Source organism: Artemia franciscana, chromosome 2, assembly GCF_032884065.1.
Source record: "Artemia franciscana chromosome 2, ASM3288406v1, whole genome shotgun sequence".
Taxonomy (NCBI): domain Eukaryota; kingdom Metazoa; phylum Arthropoda; class Branchiopoda; order Anostraca; family Artemiidae; genus Artemia; species Artemia franciscana.
The window spans coordinates 66,130,248-66,155,577 of NC_088864.1; the positions used below are offsets into that span (position 1 = coordinate 66,130,248).

Below are 25,330 nucleotides of genomic sequence, written 5' to 3' on the forward strand. Positions count from 1 at the left end.
ATAACAATTCTGCAACCAACATTTTTTTTTAAATACTGGCAGGATGAACTAAAAAAAAAATCTACTGTCATTTCCCATCCACTAAATTTTTATTCACCAAACCAAAATAACTTGATTTCTTTTTTTGCACAATAGGTAAAGCATATACAGAAAAAGTGAAACCAACATTTTTTTCCTTTTTAACTCGAGAGTCATCAAAAAAAAAATCAGTTCAAAATCACCTAAATCGCAGAAGTTATTCATGATTTTCTATCATAGGAGAAATAGCATTGGACACAAATTAAGACCATTAGCCTTAACTGTCTCTGCACCATAATCTATAAAAGCGATACTTAATTTCAACCGTATTGCCTGAAAATTGGATATTTGTGCGGTGGCACATTTGTGCAAAGCTTTTGTTTTTTTTTCTTGACTTTGTATTCTATAAACCTAAGCGAAGAATCAGCAAAAGTAAACTGCATTAATGCCAGTAAAGTGGGTGCCTCCATGAATCCTCCAGCTTAGGTTAGGTTGATTCAATCTTTTGATCAATCGTTGAATCAATTAATGATTCAATCTTTTGAGGAACCGTTTATCATCTTCGTCTATCGAGTGTGTTTATTGGAGTGATGGTACAATCCCAGAGGACTGGACTTAGAGCCCAATTGATTTTCAGCAAATGGTCTCCAAGTTAGATATTGCACAAAATAAGCGTAAACGCTAAAATATACAATCTTATTCAATCAATATGGCAAAATGAAAAGAGTTGCCTGTTATTGTCTTAGGTGAATAAGCCAAATAACATGAAGCGACATTAATCAAAGAAAAAATAAAAAGTAAGTAGTCAGGATCAAAGAGATCAAAAATGCAACAACAAAAATTAATGATTAAATGTTACGATTAACGAAACAAATGAGGAAACTAATCAGAACAGGGATAGGCTCTACGAAAATGATTTACACAAACGGCCCAAAACAAAAGCACCATTTAATATGTGGATCGTGCAAACGAATGAAACTTAAAAAAAACAAAAACTTATGTGGATGATCCGACCAAAGTGAAAAACGATCAAACGATTAATGAAAAATCAATATATATTTAAACAAATTTTTAAAACAAAACAAAATTTAAAACAAAACAAAAACAAATAATTATTCTTCCAACCAAGTTCCATCCCAATTTCTCCACTCTAAACGTTTTCCAAGATTTCTGTTTCCCACCTCCAGCCCCCATGTCCCTGGATCCGATTTGAGCTAAAATGGAGCATCTGAGACATCTCAGAAGTTTTCCGAGAATTCCAGTTTCCCTCCTCCAACTCCCCCCAATGTCACAGGATCTGGTCGGAATTTAAAACATGAGCTCTAATGCACAATATCCTTCTAAATATCAAATTTCATTAAGTTCTGATCACCCGTTCGTACCTTAAAAATACCTCAATTTTTTTAATTTTTCCGAATCATTCCCCCTCCCCAACTCCACCAAAGAGAGCGGATCCGGTCCGGTTATGTAAGTCAAGTATCTTGGACTTGTTTTTATTCTTCCCACCCAGTTTCATCCTGATCTCTCCGCTTTAAGTATTTTCCAAGATTTCTGGTCCCCCCCCAATGACGCTGGATCCGGTCGGAGCTTAAAATAAGAGATCTGAGTTACGAAGTCCTTCTAAATATGAAGTTTCATTAAGACCCCCCCCCCAACTCCCCGAAATAGTGCGGATTCGTTCCGATTATGCAAATCATGTATCTAGGACTTCTGCTTATTTTGTCTACCAAGTTTCATCCCGATCCCTCCACTCTACGCGTTTTCCGAGATTTAAGGTCCCCCCAACTCCCCCATAGTCATCGGATCCAGTCGTGATTTAAAATAAGAGCTCTGAGACACGATAACCTTCTAAATATCAAATTTCATTGAGATCCGACCACCCGTTCGTCAGTTAAAAATACCTCATTTTTTCTAATTTTTCAGAATAAAAAAACTACCCCAAAGAGAGCTGATCCGTTACAGTTATGTCAATCACGTATCTAGGACTTGTGCTTATTTTTCCCACCAAGTCTCAACCCGATCCCTCAAATCTAAGCGTTTTCCAAGATTTTAGGTCTCCTCCCCAACTCCTCCCAATGTCACCGGATCCGTTCATGATTTAAAATAAGAGCTATGAGACCACGATATCCTTCCAAACTTCAAATTTCATTGATATCTGATAACTCCTTCGTACGTTAAAAATCGACTTCTGCTTATTTTTCCTACCAAGTTTCATCCCGATCCCTCCACTTTAAGCGTTTTCTCTGATAACGTTTTCATCTGATAACCCCTTCGTACGTTAAAAATACCTCATTTTTTCTAGTTTTTCAGAATTAACCTCCCCTCCCAACTCCCCCAAACAGAGCAGATCCGTTCCGGTTATGTCAATCACGTATCTAGGACTTCTGCTTATTTTTCCCACCAAGTTTCATCCCGATCCCTCCACTCTAAACGTTTTCCAAGATTTTAGGTCCCCCCTCCAAATCCCCCGAATGTCACCAGATCTGGTCAGGATTTAAAATAAGAGCTCTGAGACACGATATCCTTCAAAACATCAAATTTCATTAAGATCCCGTCACCCGTTTTTAAGTTATAATACTTAATTTTTTTCTATTTTTTCCGAATTAACCAGCCCCCCCCCCAATGGTCAAATCGGGAAAACGACTATTTCTAATTTAATCTGTTCCCAAATAACATGAAGCGACACTAAACAAAGTAAAACATAAAAAGTAAGTAGCCAGGATCAAAGAGATCAAAAATGCAACAAAAAAATTAATGATTAAATGTTACGATTAATGAAACAAATGAGGATACTAATTAGAACAGGGATAGGCTCTACGAAAATGATTTACACAAACGGCCCAATACAAAAGCACCATTTAATATGTGGATCGTGCAAACGAATGAAACTTTAAAAAAACAAAAACTTATGTCGATGATCCGACCAAAGTGGAAAACGATCAAACAATTAATGAAAAATCAATATATATTTGAAACAAACAGACATTATCATAAATAGCAAAAAGGCTACCGCCCTCTTGAACACTCTTCAGTGTTCAGTCTTCAGAGTTTCATTTGCTGAAACGAAATAATTTCAAGCAGCATTTTTCTTGTTTTAATAGCATCAATATAAACTGCAATACAATCAAATCATAAAGTTAATCAAAGTTTGTAAATAGAAGCTATCACAAAGAAGCCCAGGGCTATTCTGCCCCCGTCCAACCCTCTAAACACCTGAAGTGTCATTAGTTCTGTACTACAAAAACGTGCGAATTTTAAACAGTGTGGGTTTGCTTGTCAAAACATGAAAAAACAAAAGAAGAAAAGCACGATTAGACCTAACCATGACTTAGACTAATCAAGCAGCCTATGGTGACGCACTAAAAGAAAGAAGCGATTCGTTCCAATAGAATCTAAAACTCTAAAAAACAGAATCTTTTTAACAATGAATTCAAAAGTTACAAAGCTGAGTAAATTTGCCTTATTTTTGAAAAAAGGGGGAAATCCCCTAAAAATTCAAACTATCCAACTGAAAACCAAGCCATCGAATTCAGCATATCAGAGAACAAATGTAGAAGCTCTAAGTTCCTATCTACTAAAATGTGGAATATTTTTCTTTTGCAGAAGAAAGATAGCGGATGCATTTTTATCTGCCCCCCCGCCCTCAGCAGTGATCATGTCAACCCATTGGTTCTATATGGCCAGGAGAGAGTTAGCTTACGATTTTCCTGCAAGACCATATTTTGTGGTAGACGCTGAATTCCATATAGAGAATAATGTCTGTTTCAGGGAACATGTCTCTTATTTAATCCAGGGAGGCTTCAAGGTATCTGGAAACTGAAAATTTGGGGGATTGTACATTATATTAACAGACTCAAGTTTAGTTTAACCCACAGCACCTACTGGCCCTCTGAGTTTGGGACATTTGAGCAAGTATAAAGAATATGGTTTTGTAGGTAAACTGTAACTCATCCTCTACAATAGATGTTATCATCTCGGTGTTTTATCTAACCTGAGAATTGTGTGTTCATGAATGATAATATCATTATTTAGTAAGCATCGTTTGATGTTAGCCTCAGTGACAAACACCTTTCTGACAAGCTAGATCCTGTGAACCAAATGAAGGTTTCTTTTAAGACAAAGATTTTCTATTGCAGAGGTTCCTCTTTGCAGTTCGAAGAGAAGTAGAAAGTCATTTAGAAGCAGTGAGTCTGATCACATACTTATTCAGTTGCGATTATGGGAACTTATTCAGTTGCGATTATGGAACCAGGTATAAAGCTATACAGGGCGGCCATTCTAAACAAGTTAATTCACAAGATACTCAGAGAACCAGTACATTTCTCGGGTAACGGAGCAGAAGAACTTAATATCAATCCTCACCAATAGAAGTGCTCTAGAACAGTTATGCATCTATGCCATACTTGGATTACAGCACCACCCGATAGTAGAAGAAGCACCAAGAGTAAGTTGTCCACCACAACTTGAGGTAAAAAAAAAATTATGATGCTTGGTCTCCCATGCCTCTCAAGAAGAAAGTAAGCAAGGACAAATACTAACATCAGAGAAAAATACAAGAAGAATTTTCTTACTTTCTAACTAACAAAAGCATACGCCTTTTTTCGGAAAACAATAAGTAATCTACAAAACTACTATAAAACAAGAGCTAAGAGCTCATATGGCACTTGTGACGAGGCCGGAAGAGCCAAGACCTTATATGGTATAAGCTCTAGCAAACTTCTAAGAATTAATAGATTAATTTAAAAGGAAAATCAGGGACTTAATGCCGGTCAGGATTTAAAATAAGAGCTCTTAGTCACGATGTCCTTCTAAATATCAATATTCATTAAGATCCGATTACCCACTCGTAAGTTATAAATACCTCATTTTTTTCTAATTTTTCCTCTCCCTTTAGCACCCCAGATGGTCAAATTGAGAAAACGACCTTATCAAGTCAATTTGTGCAGCTCCCTGACACGCCTACAAATTTTCATCGTCCGAGCACGTCCAGAAGCACCAAACTCGCCAAAGCACTGAACCCCGCCCCCTAACGCCCCCAAAGAGAGCGAATCCAGTACGGTTACGTCAATCATGTACCTACAACATTTGCTTATTCTACCCACCAAGTTTCATCCCGATTCCCCCCCCCCCCCTCTAAGCGTTTTCCCAGATTTCCGATTTCCCCCTCCAACTCCCCCAATGCCAACAGATCTGGTCGGAATTTGAAATAAGAGCTCTAGGAGATGAGTTCCTTCTAAATATCACATTTCATTAAGATCGGGTCACCCATTCTTAAGTTAAAAATACCTCAATTTTTCTAATTTTCCAAATTAACACCCCCCAGCTCCTCCAAATCGAACATATCCGTTCCAATTATGTCAATCACGTATCTAGAACTTTTACTTATTCTTCCGATCAAGTTCCATCCCGATTTCTCCACTCTAAGCGTTTTCCAATATTTCTGTTTCCCCCCTCCAATCCCCAAGTCCCTGGATCCGATTTGAATCGAAAATTGAGCATTTGAGACATCTGAGACATTTTCCAAGAATTCCGGTTTCCCCCCTCTAACTCCCCCCAATGTCACAGGATCTGGATCAATGTCACAGGATCTCTAATTTTTTCGAATTATTCCCCACCCCCAACTCGACCAAAGAGAGCGGATCCGGTCCGGTTATGTCAATCAAGTATCTTGGACTTGTTTTTATTCTTCCCACCCAGTTTCATCCTGATCTCTCCGCTTTAAGTATTTACCGAGATTTCCGCCCCCCCAACTGACCCCCCCCCCCAATGACACTGGATCCGGTCGGAATTTAAAATAAGAGATCTGAGTTACGAGGTCCTTCTAAATATGAAGTTCCATTAAGATCCGATCACTCCTTCGGAAGTTAAAAATACGTCATTTTTTATAATTTTTCGGAATTACCCCCCCCCCCCAACTCCCCCAAATAGAACGGACCCAATCCGATTACGTCAATCACGTATCTAGGACTTCTGCTTATTTTCCCTACCAAGTTTCATCCCGATCCCTCCACTCTAAGCGTTTTCCAAGATTTAAGGTCCCCCCTTAACTCCCCCAACGTCACCGGATCCGGTCGCGATTTAAAATAAAAGCTATGAGACACGATATCCTTCTAAATATCAAATTTCATTGAGATCCGATCACCCGTTCGTCAGTTAAAAATACCTCATTTTTTCTAATTTTTCATAATCAACCCTCCCCCCCAACAACCCCAAAAGAGCTGATCCGTTCCAGTTATGTCAATCACGTATGTAGGACTTGTGCTTATTTTTCCCACCAAGTTTAAACCCGATCCCTCAAATCTAAGCGTTTTCCAAGATTTTAGGTTCCCCCCCATCAACCCCCCAATGTCACCGGATCTGTTCTGGATTTAAAATAAGAGTTCTGAGACACGATATCCTTCAAAACTTCAAATTTCATTAAGATCTAGTAACTCCTTCGTACTTTAAAAATACCTCATTTTTCCTAGATTTTCAGAATTAACCTCCCCTCCCAACTCCCCCAAACAGAGCAGATCCGTTCCGGTTATGTCAATCACGTATCTAGGACTTCTGCTTATTTTTCCCACCAAGTTTCATCCCGATCCCTCCTCTCTAAACGTTCCCAAGATTTTAGGTTCCCCCCTCCAATTCCCCCCCCAATGTCACCAGATCTGGTCGGGATTTAAAATAAGAGCTCTGAGACGCAATATCCTTCCAAACATCAAATTTCGTTAAGATCCCATCACCCGTTCGTAAGTTAAAATACTTCATTTTTTCTATTTTTTCCGAATTAACCAGCAACCGAATTAACGCAACTTTAGACAAAGCAACTGGCAACACTGTTTCCACCAGCTCAAAGATGGTGTCATTGTGTGCAATGTTGGTTTTAATTTTTAAATTAAATAAAAAAAACAAGTTTTTTTTAAATGAAAGTAAGGAGCAACGTTAAAACTTAAAACGAACAGAAATTACTCCGTATATGAAACGGGCTTTTCCTCCTCAACCCCTCGCTCTTTACGCTAAAGTTTGACTCTTTCTCTTAACTCTATTTTAAAACAGTAAGAAACTTTAGCGTAAAGAGCGGGGCGTTGAGGAGGAAAAGCCCCTTTCATATACGGAGTAATTTCTGTTCGTTTTAAGTTTTAATATTGCTCCTTACTTTCATTTAAAAAAACTTGTTTTTTTTATTTAATTTCTGGACGTTTTTGAATTAATGCATGTTTCGATCTTGGCTCTCCGCACATAAATAATTAAAGCGAAATTTGCATATTAATTAATTGCAATTAATTGGAAGATTTTGAGAAAAAAGGAGCGAGGGAGGAGGCCTAGTTGCCCTCCAAGTTTTTGATTACTTAAAAAAGCAACTAGAACTTTTAATTTTTTACAAACGTTTTCATTGGTAAAAAATATATGTAACTAACAAATTAACTTACGTAACGAACTTCTATATTCGTATGTTTTTATTGCGTATATGAGGGGGTTCAACCCTCGTCGATACCTCACTCTTTACACTAAAGCTTAGATTTTGTCCCAATTCCTTAAGAATGACCTCTGAAACACAAAGGCCGTAGAATAAATAGTTGAAATTACTTAAAATACTTTAGCGTAAAGAGTGAGGTATAACGAGGATGTAAACCCTCATATGCGTAATAATTTTTTTTTCGTTTTAAGTTTTAATGCTGCTCCTTACTTTCAGTAGAAGAAACTTTTCATATTTATTTTTTCATTGTTTTTTTCAAATAATGCTAGAAAATCCTGCGCCCCCTTCATTGAAATTCTCTTCCCCTATGAGAAGTTTATCCATGGAACTATCCTCCCACGTAACCCCCCCCCCCTCAACTCTCCCTCCTAAACCAAAAGAATCCCTCTGAAAACGTCTGTACACTTCCCAGTAACCATTACATATGTAAACACAGGTCAAAGTTTGTAACTTGCAGCCCCTCCCACGGGGACTGCGGGTAAGTAAGTCGTCCCTAAAGACATAGTTATTAGGTTTTTCGACTATGGTGAATAAAATGGCTATCTCAGAATTTTGATCCGGTGACTTTTGGGAAAATAAAAAAAATAAACACGCATCCGTGATCTGTCTTCTGGCAAAAAATGCGAAATTCCACATTTTTGTAGATAAGAGCTTGAAACTTCTAGAATAAGGTTCTCTGATACGCTGAATCTGATGTAGTGATTTTGTTAATATTGTATGACTTTTAGGAGGTGTTTCCCCCTATTTTCTAAAATGAGGCAAATTTTCTGAGGCTCGTAACTTTTGATGAGTATAACTGATCTTGATGAAACTTATATATTTAAAATCAGCAATAAAATGCGATTCTTTTGATGTAACTATTGGTATCAAAATTCCATTTTTTGAGTTTCGGTTACTATTGAGCCGGGTCGCTCCTTACTACAGTTCGTTACCACGAACTATTTGAAAACGAACCGTCACAAACTTAAAAAGAACTCACCTTGAAAAGGCACGAACAAGACAAGGAGAATTAGCCCAGCAAGACATGAGGGTCCTAGTTCGTTCCAAAGAATGCCTAACGTAATTATTGTCTGTAGAGGAGCCACCCATAAATAGTGGATAAACAAAACAGACTGGTCGAATCTGTTCACATCGTTTGAAAGTAGGTTTACCATTTGACCTATTGTGGCTGTTCCAAGAGCCGCTTTGCTTAGTTTCAGTGCCTGAAATGAATAAATAAGAACTGTATAAGTATAATGGGTAATGTTTTTACTTAACACTCCCAGTCAGAAATTCGGCTAAGAAATTCACAATTACAGTTTCATAAGAAATTAACAAAACAAATATAGATTTTGAATAATAAATGCAAGTTCCCAACGCGTTTTAAATTTTCTCCGAAACTGAAGAATATTAGCAAAGTAGATGGGATTGGGTGTGTATGTACGAAGCCATGGGGAAAAGGCCAAGCGTTACAAACAAGAGATTTTTCAACTGCTATAGTTTTATTATGCAGCAACTTTCGAATACTTTACCTTGTTTGTTGTTTTGATGAAACTATACCTATAGCCTAAAATTCTATCCCAATCAATCTATCTTCAAGTTGTTAAGAAAAACTATTCTTTCTTTAATTTTACATTTGGTACGTGATTTTAGTGCTTTGTATGCTTCTTAATGAATGTGAGGCGGTATTTAAAGCTAACAAAAGGGAATTCTCGTTTCCACGAGATGGAATAGTATCTTAGGAACGGCAAGTCTTTTTTTTCTTCCTTTACTCCTTTGGAGCAGGAGGAAAAGTTTTGCTGAAATCATTTTCGACAATCTATTTGTAGCGGCCAATTGGAAGCGACGATTTCAACAATTGTATCGTAATCACACAAATAATTTTTTTATTGTTAACAAATAGAGAAAACGCTAAAATTAGTATCAACAGGTGAAGTGAATTTTGAATTAAATTTTGTTTTAGTTTTTAGAACTTTGAATGCTTCTTGATAAATATGAGGCAGTAATTGCAGACAGTAAAAGAAGGTTTCTATTGTCTTAAGGAGGAAAAGTTGCCTTATTTTTATTTTCCTTCGCTGCTTTGTTGTATAAGGCAATAATTTATCTTAAATCATTTCGAACAATGAATTAGTGATACAACTAATACAAACGATTTTCTAATGATGCTATCATAATCAACCTATTAAAAAGACCAGGGTTAACAAATAAACCAAGAGCAGAGAGCTCATATGGCACTTGTGAAGAGGTCAGAAGAGCCAAGAGCTCATATGATCTCTCCACTCAAAGCATTTTCCAAGATTTCTGGTTTCCGAGAATTCTGGTCCCCCCCAGCCCTTTATGTCCCCGGATCCAATTCGAATTGAAATTCAGCATCTGAGACACAAGATTCATCTATATATCAAGTTTCATTAAGATCCGATCACCCATTCCTAAGATACCTCGATTTTCATGTTTTCCAAGAATTCCGGTTTCCCCCTCCAACTCCACCCAATGTCACCGGATCTGGTCGGAATTTAAAATAAGAGTTCTAAATCACAAGATCCTTCTAAATATCAAATTTCACTAAGATCTGATCACCCGTTCGCGAGTTACAAATACCTCATTTTTCTAATTTTTCGGCATTACTCCCCCTCCCCCCAACTGCACCAAAGAGAGCAGATCCGGTCTGGTTATGTTAGTCACGTAGCTTGGACTTTTGCTTATCCTTCCACCAAGTTTCATCCTGATCTCTCCGTTTTAGCGTTTTCCAAGATTTTCGGTCCCCCCCCCCCAATGACACTGGATCCGGTCGGGATTTAAAATAAGGGATCTGAGTTACGAGGTCCTTCAAAATATGAAATTTCATTAAGATCCGATCACTGCTTCGTAACAAAAAAATACCTAATTTTTCTAACTTTTTAGAATTAACCCTCCCCCCCCAACTCCCCCAAAGAGAACAGATCCATTCCGGTTATGTCAATGACGTACCTAGGACTTGTGCTTATTTTCCCACCTAGTTTCATCCCGATCCCTTCACTCTAAGCGTTTTCCAAGATTTTAGGTTCCGGATCCGTGTCACCGGATTTTCCAGAATTAATCCTCCCCCCAACTCCCCTAAACAGATCAGATCCATTCCGGTTATGTCAATCACACATCTAGGACTTCTGCTTATTTTCCCCACCAAGTTCCATCCCGATCCCTCCACTCTAAGCGTTTTCAAAGATCTTAGGCCCCCCAACTCCCCCCAGTGTCACCAGATCTGGTCAAAATTTCAAATAAGAGCTCTGAGACACGATATCTTTCCAAACATCAAATTTTATTATGATCCGTTCACTCCTTCTTAAATTAAAAATAACTCATTTTTTCTAATTTTTCAGAATTCCCCCCCCCCCCAACTCCCCCAAAGAGAACGGATCTGTTTCAGTTATGTCAATCACATATCTAGGACTTGTGCTTATTTTTTCCACCAAGTTTCATCCCGATCCCTCCGCTCTAAGCGTTTTCCAAGATTCTAGGCTCCCCCCCAACTCCCCCAAAGTCAGCAGGTCTGGTCAGGATTTAAAATAAGAAATCTGAGACAAGATATCCTTCCAAACGTCAAATTTCATTAAGATCCGATCACTCCCTCGGAAGTTAAAATAACCTTTTTTTCTAATTTTTCAGAATTAACCCCCCCCCCCAAACTCTCCCAGAGAGAGCGGATCCGTTCTGGTTATATTGATGACGTATCTAGGACTTGTGCTTATTTTTACCAACAAGTTTCATCCCGATCCTTCCACTCGAAGCGTTTTCCAAGATTTTAGGTTCCCCCACCCCTAATCCCCCCAATGTCACCAGATCCGGTTGGGATTTAAAATAAGAGCTCTGGGACACTATATCCTTGCAAACATCAAATTTCATTAAGATCCAATCACTCGTTCGTAAGTTGAAAACACCTCATTTTTTCTAATTTTTCCGATTTAACCGTCCCCTACCCACTCCTCCCCAGATGGTTGAATCAGGGAAACAACAATTTTAATTTAATCTGGTCTGATTCCTAATACACCTGCCAAATTTCACCGTCCTAGCTTACCTGGAAGTGCCTAAAGTAGCAAAACCGGGACAGACAGACCGACAGAATTTGCGATCGCTATATGTCAATTGGTAGATACCAAGTGCCATAAAAAAAGTGATCGCCTGTTTTACATTTGATTTTTACATTAAAAAATGGTTTTGTTCTAGTACTTATGCAAGATAAGATTGTAATCATAAATAATTAAGCGGAGGAAAGGACACTAATCCCCATAGGCCTATATTATTTTTACACAAGTCCAGTGAAAACATCATGTAATATTTAGGCTTTATTTTTCGACCTTTTATTAGCTATTTTAATCTGAAACTGGCAAAAAACATATATCTAATATAATGCATTCACACTTAATAGAATTACAACTTAATAGGCCTGGCTTCTGGTCGTACATACATTCATTCATTTATTTGATGAGAGGAGGTAAGTAACCAAATAAAGACAGTAAATTCCAAAGAGACCAGTTTGGAATTTTTGAAGTTGAAGGTATGGTCAAACCCATAAATCGTGCCGGCTAATGTACAGCTTTTTTTTGTCTAGTAGTGTCGCTTACATAATGATGTAACAAGCTTCAGTGACTTCTATTTAGACGATATTTCGAAAGGTTGCAGCAATACAATCTTTAGCAAAATTCAGTGTTACATCTTTATTTTTTTAATAGCGCATAATACTATCTTTATAAATGAGCAATAATTTCTCGAAAACGGCTCCATATTTATTCGGGAAAATCGGTATCCTGGGATTCTCTGGCTTTAAAAAAACAATCTATATGGGTCAGAAGTTTGAGAAAACTCGTTAAAAGCCTCAATTTTGGAAAAAAAATATTTATGTAAGTGACGTCATATTTATGAATACTCTCAAAAAGCATACGAACGTCATATTTGCCTCAGTAGAGGTTGTATCGTTTTCAGTGTCTATGATACAGACAAAATTATACAAGAAACAAATGATTGACAAGAAAAATACTTTGATTGACGTCATATATATGAGTACATTTCAAGGCAATAAATTATATCATTCACCCCCCCCCTCCAAGAGTGAACGTATCGTTTTTATATCTATGACCCATACGGCATTACAAAAGGAACATGGATAAGCATAAAAGACCAAGTGCAATTAGTCTATTTGCAAAAACCGTTTTAAGTAGTTTCATAATGCCTAAAGAAGAACAAGTAAATAGAGCAATTATAATGCCTAGAGGACAAATAAAGAACCTATACCATCAAACATAACAAGACCAATCCGATCGGACTGGATCTGACCAATCCGAGAGGCTAAGGTAAAGGGTATTGAAAGGAGTATAAAATAATTGGAATTTAAATTAATTTATCTTTCTTTTAGAACGTCTCTAACGTTTTTAAATATAACAATTTATAAAATCACTTGTTAGAAAAGTTGCTATTAGAATTTAATCTCAATGAATTATAAATTGTTTTTTATTTTCACAACACAAAGCAAATCATAAGTTGCAGCACATAAATGAGTCTGTGAATACACCCTGACCATAAAAAAGATGTCTTCCTTTATTACACCAATACTTTTCTTCCTATTTGGGCATAACCTACATAAGTAGCATATAACAATAGTTTATATTCCACTAACCTTTCTGTAAACTAACGAACAACAGGATACCCTCAGTTTCATTCCAACATGTTGAACACCAAAAAAATACGGATGATGAGTGGTTGTATAAAACGCAGAACAGAAAACAATTCCAGCAGCATAGAGGTAAGGTACCCAGGGCTCACAAGATTGGTCCGCTTCTAAACATCTAATCAAAAAGCCAAGAAGTAAAGGTTGCACAACCCTAGAAAATATAAGAAGCATTTTCAGCGCCGAAATCAGCTAAACAACCTCTATCGTATTTTTATTTCTTTTTTAACTTACTAGGAGCGCATGAATGTACAAAATTTAATTAATGATTAAATTCAAAAGCTCATAATTATAAAATACAATAAAGTTTATTTCTAAATGCTATTTCATTAAATTTAGGTTAACACTTTCCTGAATAAAGCAATAAATTATAATTTGCCATTGACTACAATAGGATTAATTTATTTAATCAATGACCTAAGATTAAATTCCTGATAAAATATGTTTTGCTATCAAACGAAAGATAAAAATTCATCGATGAATAGAAAGTTTTGTCCAACCTCATCCACTAATCTGTTGAAATCAAAACAAGTACACGATTGATAATTAGCATAGCTGGGGCCAAAGAAGCTACCGTTGACCTTTAGCGTGGAAAGCTAATATATGACAGATATGGGATCACGGTGGCTGGAAAAAAGGATTTTTTCCGTCAGTTTTCGCATCAAAACAAATTTGAGTGACGGGTTGGACTTGAAAAGAAAGTAAGACTTTAGAATAAATAAGAATATTGTTTTGCATATCATTAAGATTGATTAAGGCATTTAGTACTCATCTTGGTACTTATCTGTTATAGCTACAACACTCACATTCTTCATCAAGTAGAACCGCTTTTTCTGACCATGTATGAAATTCATTTAGTTTGCGATCTGAATTGATAGAAAATAGTGTCTAACCGTGGATGTTAAAAGGAAAATTCGGTTATGTTAGGTCAGGTGAGGTTCCATAATTTTGTTAATAAAGCATTATATTTTCATCATTTTTGAGTATATTTCATTAGGATTGAGCGTCAAAAAACCGGTTCTATTTAGATGAAGAGCTTGAGTGTTATTGCTCTAACAGATAAGTACCCTCATCTTTATTTAATTTTTCAACCACATTTATTAGTTTTATTTCTTCGATTTTCAATGCCTCGCTTCTCTTCTCTTTTCTGTCCTTTTACTTCTCACCTTAGCTCAATTACGTCCCTTTCCTCATTATAATAAAAAAAACAAGTTTTTCAAGGAGAAGTAAAGAGCTGTGTTAAGTCTAAGACAGAAGAGATAAAGTCAAATAGCAATTCAAGCGTGAAATAAAAATGAACCAAAGATATACAAATGTGTAATCCAAAACGAAGAGAAAATCAGAAAGTTAAGGAGCAACCCGGCTCAATAGTAAACGAAGCTAAAAAAAAAAAATGATACCAATAGTTATACATAAAAAAAATCGCATTTTACTGCTGATCTTAAATATATAAGTTTCATCAATTTTAGTTTTACCCATCAACAGTTACGAGCCTGAGAAAATTTGCCATATTTTAGAAAATACGGGAAAACACCCCCTAAAAGTCATGGAATCTTAATAAAAATCACACCATCAAATTCAGCGTATCAGAAAAGCCTGGTGTGGAAGTTTCAAGCTCCTATCTACAAAAATGTGGAATTCTGTATTTTTTGCTAGAAGTCAGATCACGGATTCGTGTTTATTTGTTGTTTTTTTTTTCTAGGGGTGATCGTACCGACCCAGTGGTCCTAGAATGTCGCGAGAAGAATCATTCTAACGGAAATTGAAAGTTCTAGTTCCCTTTTTAAGTGACCAAAAAATTGGAGGGCACCTAGGCCCCCTCCCACGCTCATTTTTTCCCAAAGTCACCGGATCAAAATTCTGAGATAGCCATTTTATTCAGCATAGTCGAAAACCAATGTCTGTGGGAGTTGGGACGACATAGTCCCCCATAGTCCCCATGGGAGAAACTGCAAGTTACAAACTTTGACCAGTGTTTACTTATAGTAGTGGTTATTGAGAAGTGTACAGACATTTTCAGGGAAACGTTTTGGGTTGGGCGAGGAAGGTTTGAGGGGGGGGTACGTGGGGGGATCTTTCCATGGAGAAATTTGTCATGGGTGAAGAGAATTTCCGTGAAGGGGCGCAGGATTTTCTAGCATAAAAAAAAAACAATGAAAAAATACATATGAAGAAGTTTTTTTCAACTGAAAGTAAGAAGCAGCATTAACGAACGGAAACTATAACGAACGGAAATTATAACGCATATGAGGGGTTCACCTCCTAATAATACCTAATACGCTAAAGTGTTTCTAGTAATTTCAACAATTTATTCTACGGCCTTTGTGATTCAGGGGTCATTCTTAAGGAATTAGGACAAAATTTATGCTTAGAGAAAAGAGTGATAAGAACACATGAATATAGAAGTTCGTTATGTAAGTTAATTCGTAAGTTATGTATATTTTTCACCAATAAAAACGTTCGTAAAAAATTAAAAGTTGTAGTTGCCTTTTTAAGTAACCAAAAAATTAGAGGGCAACTAGGCCTCCTCCCCCGCTCCTTTTTTCTCGAAATTGTCCGATCAAACCTACGAGAAAGTCATTTAGCCAAAAAAAAATTATACACAAATTTCGTTTTAATTATTCAAATGCGGAGAGCCAAAATAAAAACATGCATTAATTAAAAAACGTTCAGAAAAAAAATATATAAGAAAACAAGTTTTTTTAACTGAAACTAAGGAGTGACATTAAAACTTAAAACGAACAGAAATTACTCCGTACATAAAAGGGAATGTTCCACCCTTAATGCCCCGCTCTTTACGCTAAAGTTTGACTCTTTCTCTCAACTCTACTTTTTAAAACAGTTAAAAACTTGTTTTTTTATTTAATTTCAATAAATAATGAAGTCAAACTTGGAACGAACAGAAACTACCACAAACAGGACCTGCGGCTTTTAAAGACCAGACCGTCACTTTTTCAAGCTGTGAGGTTTTATTTGTCATGACATCAACAAAAAAAAAGAAAGAAACAAAGAAAATCAATATAGTCAAAAGGCCAAATAACTATGCCTCCAGAGGTGACAAACCTCCAACAGCCCCTGGGCAAGGGCTGTAAATTCAGCAAGTTGCATATTGTTAATATAAATAAGGTTTTATATTGATAAAAGAAGGAATGTTTGATCCTGGCTCTCCAAACAATTTAGGATATTAGGGTGAAACTTTAAGGAAATGTTGAGAGGAATACCAAACACAATCAAAACACACAATGTCTATGCTGGTTGTCGAAAGGGTTTATTTAATTTTTATGAACTAACATTTAACTAAGTTGATCCGCTTATATTTCATGAGCTATTGTAGTATTATATCAGCTGTTCTTAAGGATGTATTCTATATATATATATATATATATATATATATATATATATATATATATATATATATATATATAGAAAGGGGTGTGAGGAGGAGCGTTCCGATTGATCTCTCATCTCTCTTCATTTAAGCCTAAGCTTGCACATGGGTGCCACGAGGTGATATCCAATTACTAAGAAAATTCTTTGTTTTCAGCGACTTCAAATGTAGTAATTTTCTTTTAATATTCATATATACTCTCTCAGTGTATTGAGACATATGCATACAAAGTATTTAAACATAAGAAAACCCCATTGTAGAGGTCGCGATGGCTTCACCCACGTATAAGATCAAAAGTCAAGCCAAATTTCCATTCATAAGAACAATGACGTCCCTCTCCATCCACCTGAAATTCTTTAATAAAAACATTATTAAATACGTGCTCCGCAAAAATCCAAACTTTGTCCCAAATCTTACATACAATCGAAATTTTTATTCTTAGGCAGAACAGCTGAAAAGCGGGATACCATATTTTGTTTCAATTGTTTAAAACGACTGAAACACAACAGCTGTTGAATCGGAATAAGAAGATACTTTACAATAATAAAAAACTTCTGCGTAAGGAACGAGGGTTTAGCCTCCGTCATTTCCAGAATGATTTCTACCCAGTTTGACTTTTAGTCTTGCTCCTTACTTTCACTTAACATTACTTTTTATTTGATTATCTAAAAAATCTTTTTTATACTATTTTCGTTACATTCCCATCTTCTGTAAAAGAATTCTATGGAAGCGCCTTAGTAAATCAACGTAAAAAAATAGGAGGGGAAACTAGTCAAAAGGCTCTTCTGTTTTGAATTCGTTCTTAAACTGAATTTAATTCTCAATATGAAGAAAATTCAAATTTTGTAACTAGCTAAAAAAAAAGTAATTCACTGTTCAATATAAAAAGCACCCAGCGTTGAATGGTCGAGCCCAATTATAGTAAACTGGCAAAAATTATCATTAGAGTGTGATAAGTCTCATATTTTCATACTTTCACTGGCGGACTATTTTATCATTTTCAGATCCGATAATTCAATTACCCCCCCCCCAACCTTCTCCCGTCAATATCCTATAAACAATCAAGAGAGATAAAACTATAAAAAATCCTTTTCGTCAATATCCTGGATTTTTTCCAAGACTTGGCATGGAGTGTGACGATTAAATAAAGATGTTCCATTTCATATTATGCGTAAGTTCATTATCATATGACAGTCTTGTTACAGAAGTATGTAGCCTACGCAATAGTAACCAAAACCTTACGACAGTTAAAAACTTACTAAATAAATTACCTAGTAAAGCACTCTTCAATAAATACATAAATTCCACAGAGTGCAAATTGTCCTCCGAAGCAAATGGCTAATACACGGCTTAAACTTGGTTTACTTTTCTTTAATTTAGACTTTTTGAGTTCCTCTTCCCATTTCCTGAAATTAAATAGTAATTAAAAGTAAACATAGTATTATTTTAACACATCATTTAAAACCTCTAACTAACCTTTCCTATTTCTTTCTTTTTTTTGTGTGTCTAATTTTGGAGTCAGTGTCTTTGCAGACAATATTAATTTTTAAAAATCCGCAAATGAAGTTTTTCAATGAAAAATAAAGACGAAAAACCTAAAACGAGCGAAAATAAAGTCAAACCGTAATCATATTGTAAAATACTGTCACTATCAATAAACAAGTGAAACCCAAAAGGAACGGGAATCAAACAGTTTGTGGTCACAAACTATAAGTATAGAGTAACTTGGGCCAATATTAACCAAAAATCTAAAAAGGAATTTTGATAGCAAATATTCAGTCAAAAGAATTAAATTTGTATGCTGATTTCAATTATATACAACTCATCAAGTTTAAAGTTACCTATCAAAAGCTAAGGCCCAAAGAAAATTTGCGTGGTTTTCGAACAAGGGGTGAAACATACCCAGAAATTAAGTTATTTCAATGGGAATCCCACCATTAGATTCATCATACCAGGGAACTTTTCTGTAGAGGGTACAAACTCGTGTCTATAAAAATGTCCTTTTTTCAAGAATAAAGATCACGGTGCATATTTTTTATTGTTGTTGTTTTTGTTTTTGTTTTTTTTTTTTGTTTCAGGAGAGATCATATCGAACAAATAGTCCTAAAAGATAGAGAGAGGGCTCAATCAAGTGGAAAATATATATTCTAGAGCCCTATTTACAGGAATAAAAAGACTGCTACGCAAGTGGCATACTTTGCCATTCACCTACTGGCTCAGTGCTAACAGTCCGTTACCCAAAAACTAATTGGTAACTTTCTTTTCTTTTCATAATATCAGCGGTAGCGATAGCCTAGTAAAGAGCCAATCGCGACTCTTTGCAACCAAAATGTGAAAAATAATTTTTAAGCGAGACAATTTCATGGAAAAAATACCGCAAATTCTTCTTATTTTGTGAATAGACATTTTTCAAAGTCCGCAAAGCTTTAGTTTTCGTCCTTTACCTCTGACAAAGGAAAGTACAAAAGTGAATGTAGTGAGACCAACCACTATAAAGAATGGATAAAAAGCAACGGTAGGCCTACTGCCGTACAATCCAGATCACACTCGAGAAGTTTGCAAGACAAATGGCGGGTGACAGAATGCAATTGGACTTGTATAATTTGGAATATATATATTTGCACATTAGGAAGAGGGGGTAAGATTATGTTAGGTTGCGTCACCCCCCCCCCTAGTATTCAAATATATAACAAAAAATATAATACTATTTAAGCTAAAGCATTATATTTTCATCATATTTGGTATATTTCATTATGATTAACCTAACTTTTTGAATGTATTCTGGATTGCACGGGAGTACCAAAGCAACTGTAAAACACATAGACAAAATTGGACTGAGTGATCTATTGAAAAACATTAAAAAATACTTCCAATTCTGTTTTGTGTAGTTAGTAAAAACAAGAGGTTTGTTTTTTACTATCCGGTATTCCCCGACTAAAAACCGTATTAAAAGTTGAGTGCCGTAGAGTCAGTGTGACAGATTGACTAACTTATTTACAAATTACCGTAGAAACAAACATTAATTACAATAATTGCCGAGGGAAGATAGCAAAACGCCTGTTGATGGTTACAATTTTTTAACTATCAAAAGATGATAAGATTTGTTCTAATTTTTCATCATTTTATATTGGAATTTTCGCATTTTTCATGGTCATTTGGCATAAAAAAAAAGGAATTAAAACAGCTATTTCTTCTTTAGAAAGGGCATATGAAAATTTTTGAGAAAGGCTAAGAAAACCCAAAAACAGCTCTTCTCCAATTATACTCCTATAACATACCCCCAAAAATCAGTTTTGGAAATATAAGGAAAATTCCGTTAACAACAAACTTCCTCTTACGGATATTACAGTTTTGGCACAATACCACCATCTCAATGTGCTAGTTTTAAGTATGTGTATACTCTATGCTACCAAACTATATGGCTATTCATGGCTATTACTGCCCTCTCCCCCCTACTATTTGAGCTCCAAATTGTAAAAGTCAGCCAGGAGGGCTACGCACACTTATTGTTCAGGTACAACATGGAATGCGTGCCACGCGTGGCGGAAGTATGCCAAGTGCAGCAGAAACTGTGAAAAACATGGTGGAAATAATGGCATGCAGGGCAGAATTGTGCAATACACATGGTATTCTAAGACTATACCAGGTGGTGCAAAATTGGCACCCACTCGGTTGGCCTCCCCGAGACTTTGCGCTTCAACACACTTTATGAACATAACAGCCTTTACCGTGGGACTGGAACTGCACCTTTGTTGCCCTGAAAAGCCTTAGGGTCTGACCCAGCTAAAGCTTCGCAGTACATAATTAAATAGAAAAGAAACATAACCTGAAAATTAGAATTTCGTTTGTGTTGGATGAATGTAAATCAAAGGCCAAGTGACACTAAACCTGGACATTGCTGAATTCTTGTTAACGTCTCTTTGGATCGCTGAACTCTTATTGTTTCACATATAAATGTTTAAGACGTAATTTTGTTTCAAAATTTTAGTTTTTTTATCACTAAAGGTGAAAACTAGATTGTGTTTCTATTACCTTTTATCAGAAGCAACACCTTCTTACAATAGCATCGTAATTAAACATGTTTTTGCTTTCCAGCAAAATTTAGGTCCCCTCTAAAGACATTTTTCTATGATTGGAACGAAGTTTCATTAGTATATAGTCTAAACACCACCAAATGGGAAAAAGATGTTAAAAAAAATTCGGTAAAACATTACGTTTCCAGTAAAGCACAAGGTTTCCAAATAAACCAGTATGGAAAAAAGTTATGGGTCGGTTTCTTTGAGCTACTTTGATAGGCACATATCGCATATGCAGCGACGTTGACCTTTAGGCACATTCCAAGTCTGAATTTTGCTCTCTATTTTCATCAGAACATTTTCAATTAATCACCAGTAGAAGCAATTGTCTTTCTAAGACAAAATATTCATTGCTGCCATTATGTCTGACAGCTGTCTAGTCCACATACGGTCTTCATGACGTACAAAGAATATTACGTTGGCTCTTAAAACTAGTTCCGTTACCATGCTGTTGTGAGTTGATGACCAGATTACTTTATTATACCATCTCTATAAACGGAGGAACGAGTCCGGTTTACGCCAGCGCACTTGAGCGGAAACAGTGATTGTGATTTTAATGTAGATTAATGTCTGTTGGTACAAGATATTTATGTAACTTCACATTACCGTAATTTAACAACTTCAATTTTATATAATTCATTGTTAAAATAATGTTACTGAAAATTAGAAAACTATAAACAAAAATAAATAAAGACTAATCTTTCCACAAAAAGAGCAACAGCAAAAAAGACGCACTCCAATCCAATGTTCATGGTCTGCCCTTACCAACAGAAAATGAAAAGCGGAAAAAGAACAGTACTTGCATGATAAACCCCCTACCGCTCAAGTTGTTCATTTACTGACGCATTATAGAACCAGTTTTATCATTAGAATCTTTTAGCTTAGCGTGAAACAAGACAAAGAGAAGTGACAGAATAGGTGGAAAATATATAATTTGAGCTATATATTTGCCCATTAGGAGAGGGATGAAGTATTTGGACAGTCTGAAGTTACAAAAATTCTTACTAAATAAAATGCAGAATAATTGTACCTAACACATTATGCAGGCAGACCCATAATACTTTATCTTCAACCCTCGCCCCCTAATATGCAATATACAGCCCAATTTTTTTCTAAAGTATTGTATTTTTATCTAGGTTTTTCCTAATCACAGGTTTTTAAGATAATTTTAATTCTATGCTAAAAGTTACTGATATCAAAGCTCGTGTAAAACTGAAAAACGTATTAGTTTGTTGTTGAGACGCTATGAGCTCCCTAAATCGATATTCTTGTTTTTTATACTTAACTTTTGTGTTTTGCGTAGTGCTTGTTTTCTATAATCCTACAAACGTAGGAAAATATCTCCATTTTATTTACACTAGTTTTATCGATATTTGTACGATAAGCTGTGAAGTTTTATTTTTTGCTCGTTTTAATTTTCAACTCCGCTCTTTATTGCTCTCAGAAAATTGCTTTTTTATATTTATTTTTGCATATTTTTAATAAAAATTCATATAGAAGGCACAAAACAATGATTTAAAAAAAAAAAAAAAAAAAAAAAAAAACACGCACCCGTGATCTGTCTTCTAGCAAAAAATACGAAATTCCACATTTTTGTACATAGGAGCTTGAAATTTATGCTGTAGGGTTTTCTGATACGCTGAATGCGATGGTGTGATTTTCGTTAAGATTCTATCACTTTTCAGGTGGTGTTTTCCCCTATTTTCCAAAAGAAGGCAAATTTTTTCGGGCTTGTAACTTTTGATGACAGACTAAATTTGGTGAAACTTATATACTTAACATCAGCATGAAAATCCGATTCTTTTTATGTATCTTTTAGCATCAAAATTCTGTTTTTTAGAGTTTCGGTTACTATTGAGCCGGGTCGCTCCTTACTACAGTTCGTTACAAACTGTTTGAAAAGTTTATTGCGAAAGGTAATTTGTGGTAATCAAATAGTTCGTGGGAACGAACTGTAGTAAGGAGCGACCCGGCTCAATAGTAACCGAAACTCTAAAAAATGGAATTTTGATACCAATAGTTACATCAAAAGAATCGCATTTTAACGCTGATTTTAAATATATATATATGTTTCATCAAGATCAGTTATACCCATCAAGAGTTACGAGCCTGAGAAAATTTGCCTAATTTTAGAAAATAGGGGGAAACACCCCCTAAAAGTCATACAATCTTAACAAAAATCACATCATCAGATTCAGCGTATCAGAGAAACTTATAGTAGAAGTTTCAAGCTCGTATCTACAAAAATGTGGATTTTCGCATTTTTTGCCAGAGGACAGATCACGGGTGCGTGTTTATTTGTTTTGTTTTTTTCCCATGGGAGATCGTATCGACTGAGTGGTCCTAGAATGTCGCGAGAGGGCTCATTCTAACGGAAATTAAAAGTTCTAGTGCCTTTTTTAAGTGACCAAAAAATTGGAGGGCAACTAGGCCCCTTCCCACGCAAATTGTCCGAGAGCCAACATCAAAACATGCAATGATTCAAAAACGTCCAGAAATTAAACTTAAAACGAACATAAATTACTCTGTATATGAAAGGGGCTTTTCCTCCTCAATGCCCCGCTCTTTACGCTAAAGTTTTTTACTGTTTTAAAAAGTAGAGTTGAGAGAAAGAGTCAGACTTTAGCGTCAAGAGCGGGGTGTTGAGGAGGAAAAGCCCCTTTCATATACAGAGTAATTTCTGTTCGTTTTAAGTTTTAATGTCGCTCCTTACTTTCATTTAAAAAAACTTGTTTTTTGTTTGTTTAATTTCTGGACGTTTTTAAATTAATGCATGTTTTGATCTTGGCTCTCTGCACATAAATGATTAAAACGAAATTTGCATATTAATTAATTGCAATTATCCGGAAGATTTTGAGAAAAAAGGAGCGAGAGAGGAGGCCTAGTTGCCCTCCAATTTTCTGATTACTTAAAAAAGCAACTAGAACTTTAATTTTTTACAAACGTTTTCATTTTTTGATTTTTGTTAAGATTGTATGACTTTTAGGGGGTGTTTCCCCCTGTTTTCTAAAATGAGGCAAATTTTCTCAGGCTCGTAGCTTTTGTTGGGTATAACTGATCTTGATGAAACGTATATTTAAAATCAGCATTAAAATGCGATTCTTTTGATGTAACTATTGGTATCAGAATTCCATTTTTTTTAGAGTTTCGGTTACTATTGATTTAAAAAAAAAGCCTGGAACGAAACCCCTTGGAAATGGCGTCAGATCAAAATAAACAAAGTGTCATTGGAGTCAGCATGATTGAAACCTTGAATTGGGCAATTACAGTCCCCTCCTTTAGCAGCAAGGAAAATCATTTCTTTTTTTGCATCGGCATCGATGATGCCTCCTTTTTTGTTAGAGAGCTGGTGGGTTACCAGAACATCATACAGAGATGTTTAACGGTTCATTTAAAGTAGATGCTTAACGGTTCATTTAAAGCTATTTCCCACATCTACGTGCTTTTTATAAATTTCATCATCTGCAAATATGGCACTAAAACAGGCGATTTTCAGATAATTTTTTAAGGAGTGGGGCTAGCAGGCTACCAGAAAATCTTAGACATCTCCTATAATAACTCATATAGAAGCTATTGTTCATATCTAAGTTCTTCCTATAAATTCCACCTTATGCAATTGGCAAATGGCACTAGAAACAACAGTTATGGTGCCATGTCTCAAGTGGAAAAGCTGGGTTTAGCGGGCTACCAGAACTACCAGAACATCTTTTTTTAATTTTGTTGTGATCCTTGGGATATAGGCTACGGAAGATAGACAATATTTGAGGGCTTATCAGTAGCCTCACATTGTGAAATATCTTCTTCGATTTTACAAGAATGTCTTTTTATTCTACGGTTAATTATTTTATTGACAAAAGGAAAATTAAAAAAATATTTGCACAAAAAATAATCTTTACGTAGATTTTACTAATAATTTAAAATAATTAATCTCTTAAATTCTGGTAAAGATAAGACCCATACACGGGGGTTGAGTTTCACGATGATTAATTTAAAAGGGGTGTAATTAAACAAGGTTTCAACTAAACGGGGTTTGAGGTGCACGAGGGATTAGTTGAACGGGGTCCGGTTAAACAAAGATTTAGTCACACAGGGGTTAAGTTGCATGATGGCTAAGTTGAGTAGGCTAGAGTTGAACGGGGTTCAGTTGTACGACGGTTCAGTATCACAAGGGTTGATTTGCACGGGGTAAGTTACGCAGGTGTTCAGTTGAACAAGGGTTCAGTCACACGAGGGCTTAGTTGCACGAGGTTCAGTTACAAGAAGGTTCAGTTGCAATAGAACCCGTGTTCAAAGTTAAGGAATAGGTTTTAGAATCCCGCATATATTGAAAAATATTATTGGTTGGTTTATTTGCCCTAGTACTGTAGATATGTATCTCAAGCAATCTCCAAACCAGTAATTTGTTTCCGTTTTAAGTTGCAATTTTGATGTTTATTTCAGTAAAAAACAAAACGAGAATTTTTTTTATTTTTTAATTAATTGATGAAAAAAACAATATATAACACGTAGACAATAAACTGTGTCAACAAAGACCATAGTTCATAAGGCTGGGAATAAACACCCCAATAAATTTCTTTATCAAAGATCAACAATTGCAACACTAGACCCTAATTCAAAACAAAAAAGATTAAGAGAGATGCAAGCAATAAATAAATTCAAATAGAAACTCATTTGATGAATCTGAATGATATATAAGCCACAAAATTCAACGA

General features: G+C 35.7%; 1 protein-coding gene and 1 long non-coding RNA gene across 2 annotated transcripts in view; one reads left to right on the top strand and one right to left on the bottom strand.

Moving 5' to 3' along the window:
- Positions 1 to 25,330, bottom strand: part of LOC136043969 (ATP-binding cassette sub-family C member 4-like) — a 164,559-nt gene that overhangs the window by 121,681 nt on the left and 17,548 nt on the right. The window contains exons 3-5 of the mRNA XM_065729052.1: positions 17,814 to 17,948; positions 13,104 to 13,308; positions 8,457 to 8,679 (exon numbers count right to left, since the gene is read on the bottom strand). Of these exons, the coding sequence (XP_065585124.1) occupies positions 8,457 to 8,679; positions 13,104 to 13,308; positions 17,814 to 17,948 (563 nt within the window). The remainder of the gene's footprint in view (positions 1 to 8,456; positions 8,680 to 13,103; positions 13,309 to 17,813; positions 17,949 to 25,330) is intronic.
- LOC136043971 (uncharacterized) overlaps positions 14,031 to 25,330 on the top strand; it is a 37,754-nt gene continuing 26,454 nt past the window's right edge. Inside the window, exon 1 of the long non-coding RNA XR_010621765.1 lies at positions 14,031 to 14,086. This is a non-coding gene — a long non-coding RNA (uncharacterized LOC136043971). The remainder of the gene's footprint in view (positions 14,087 to 25,330) is intronic.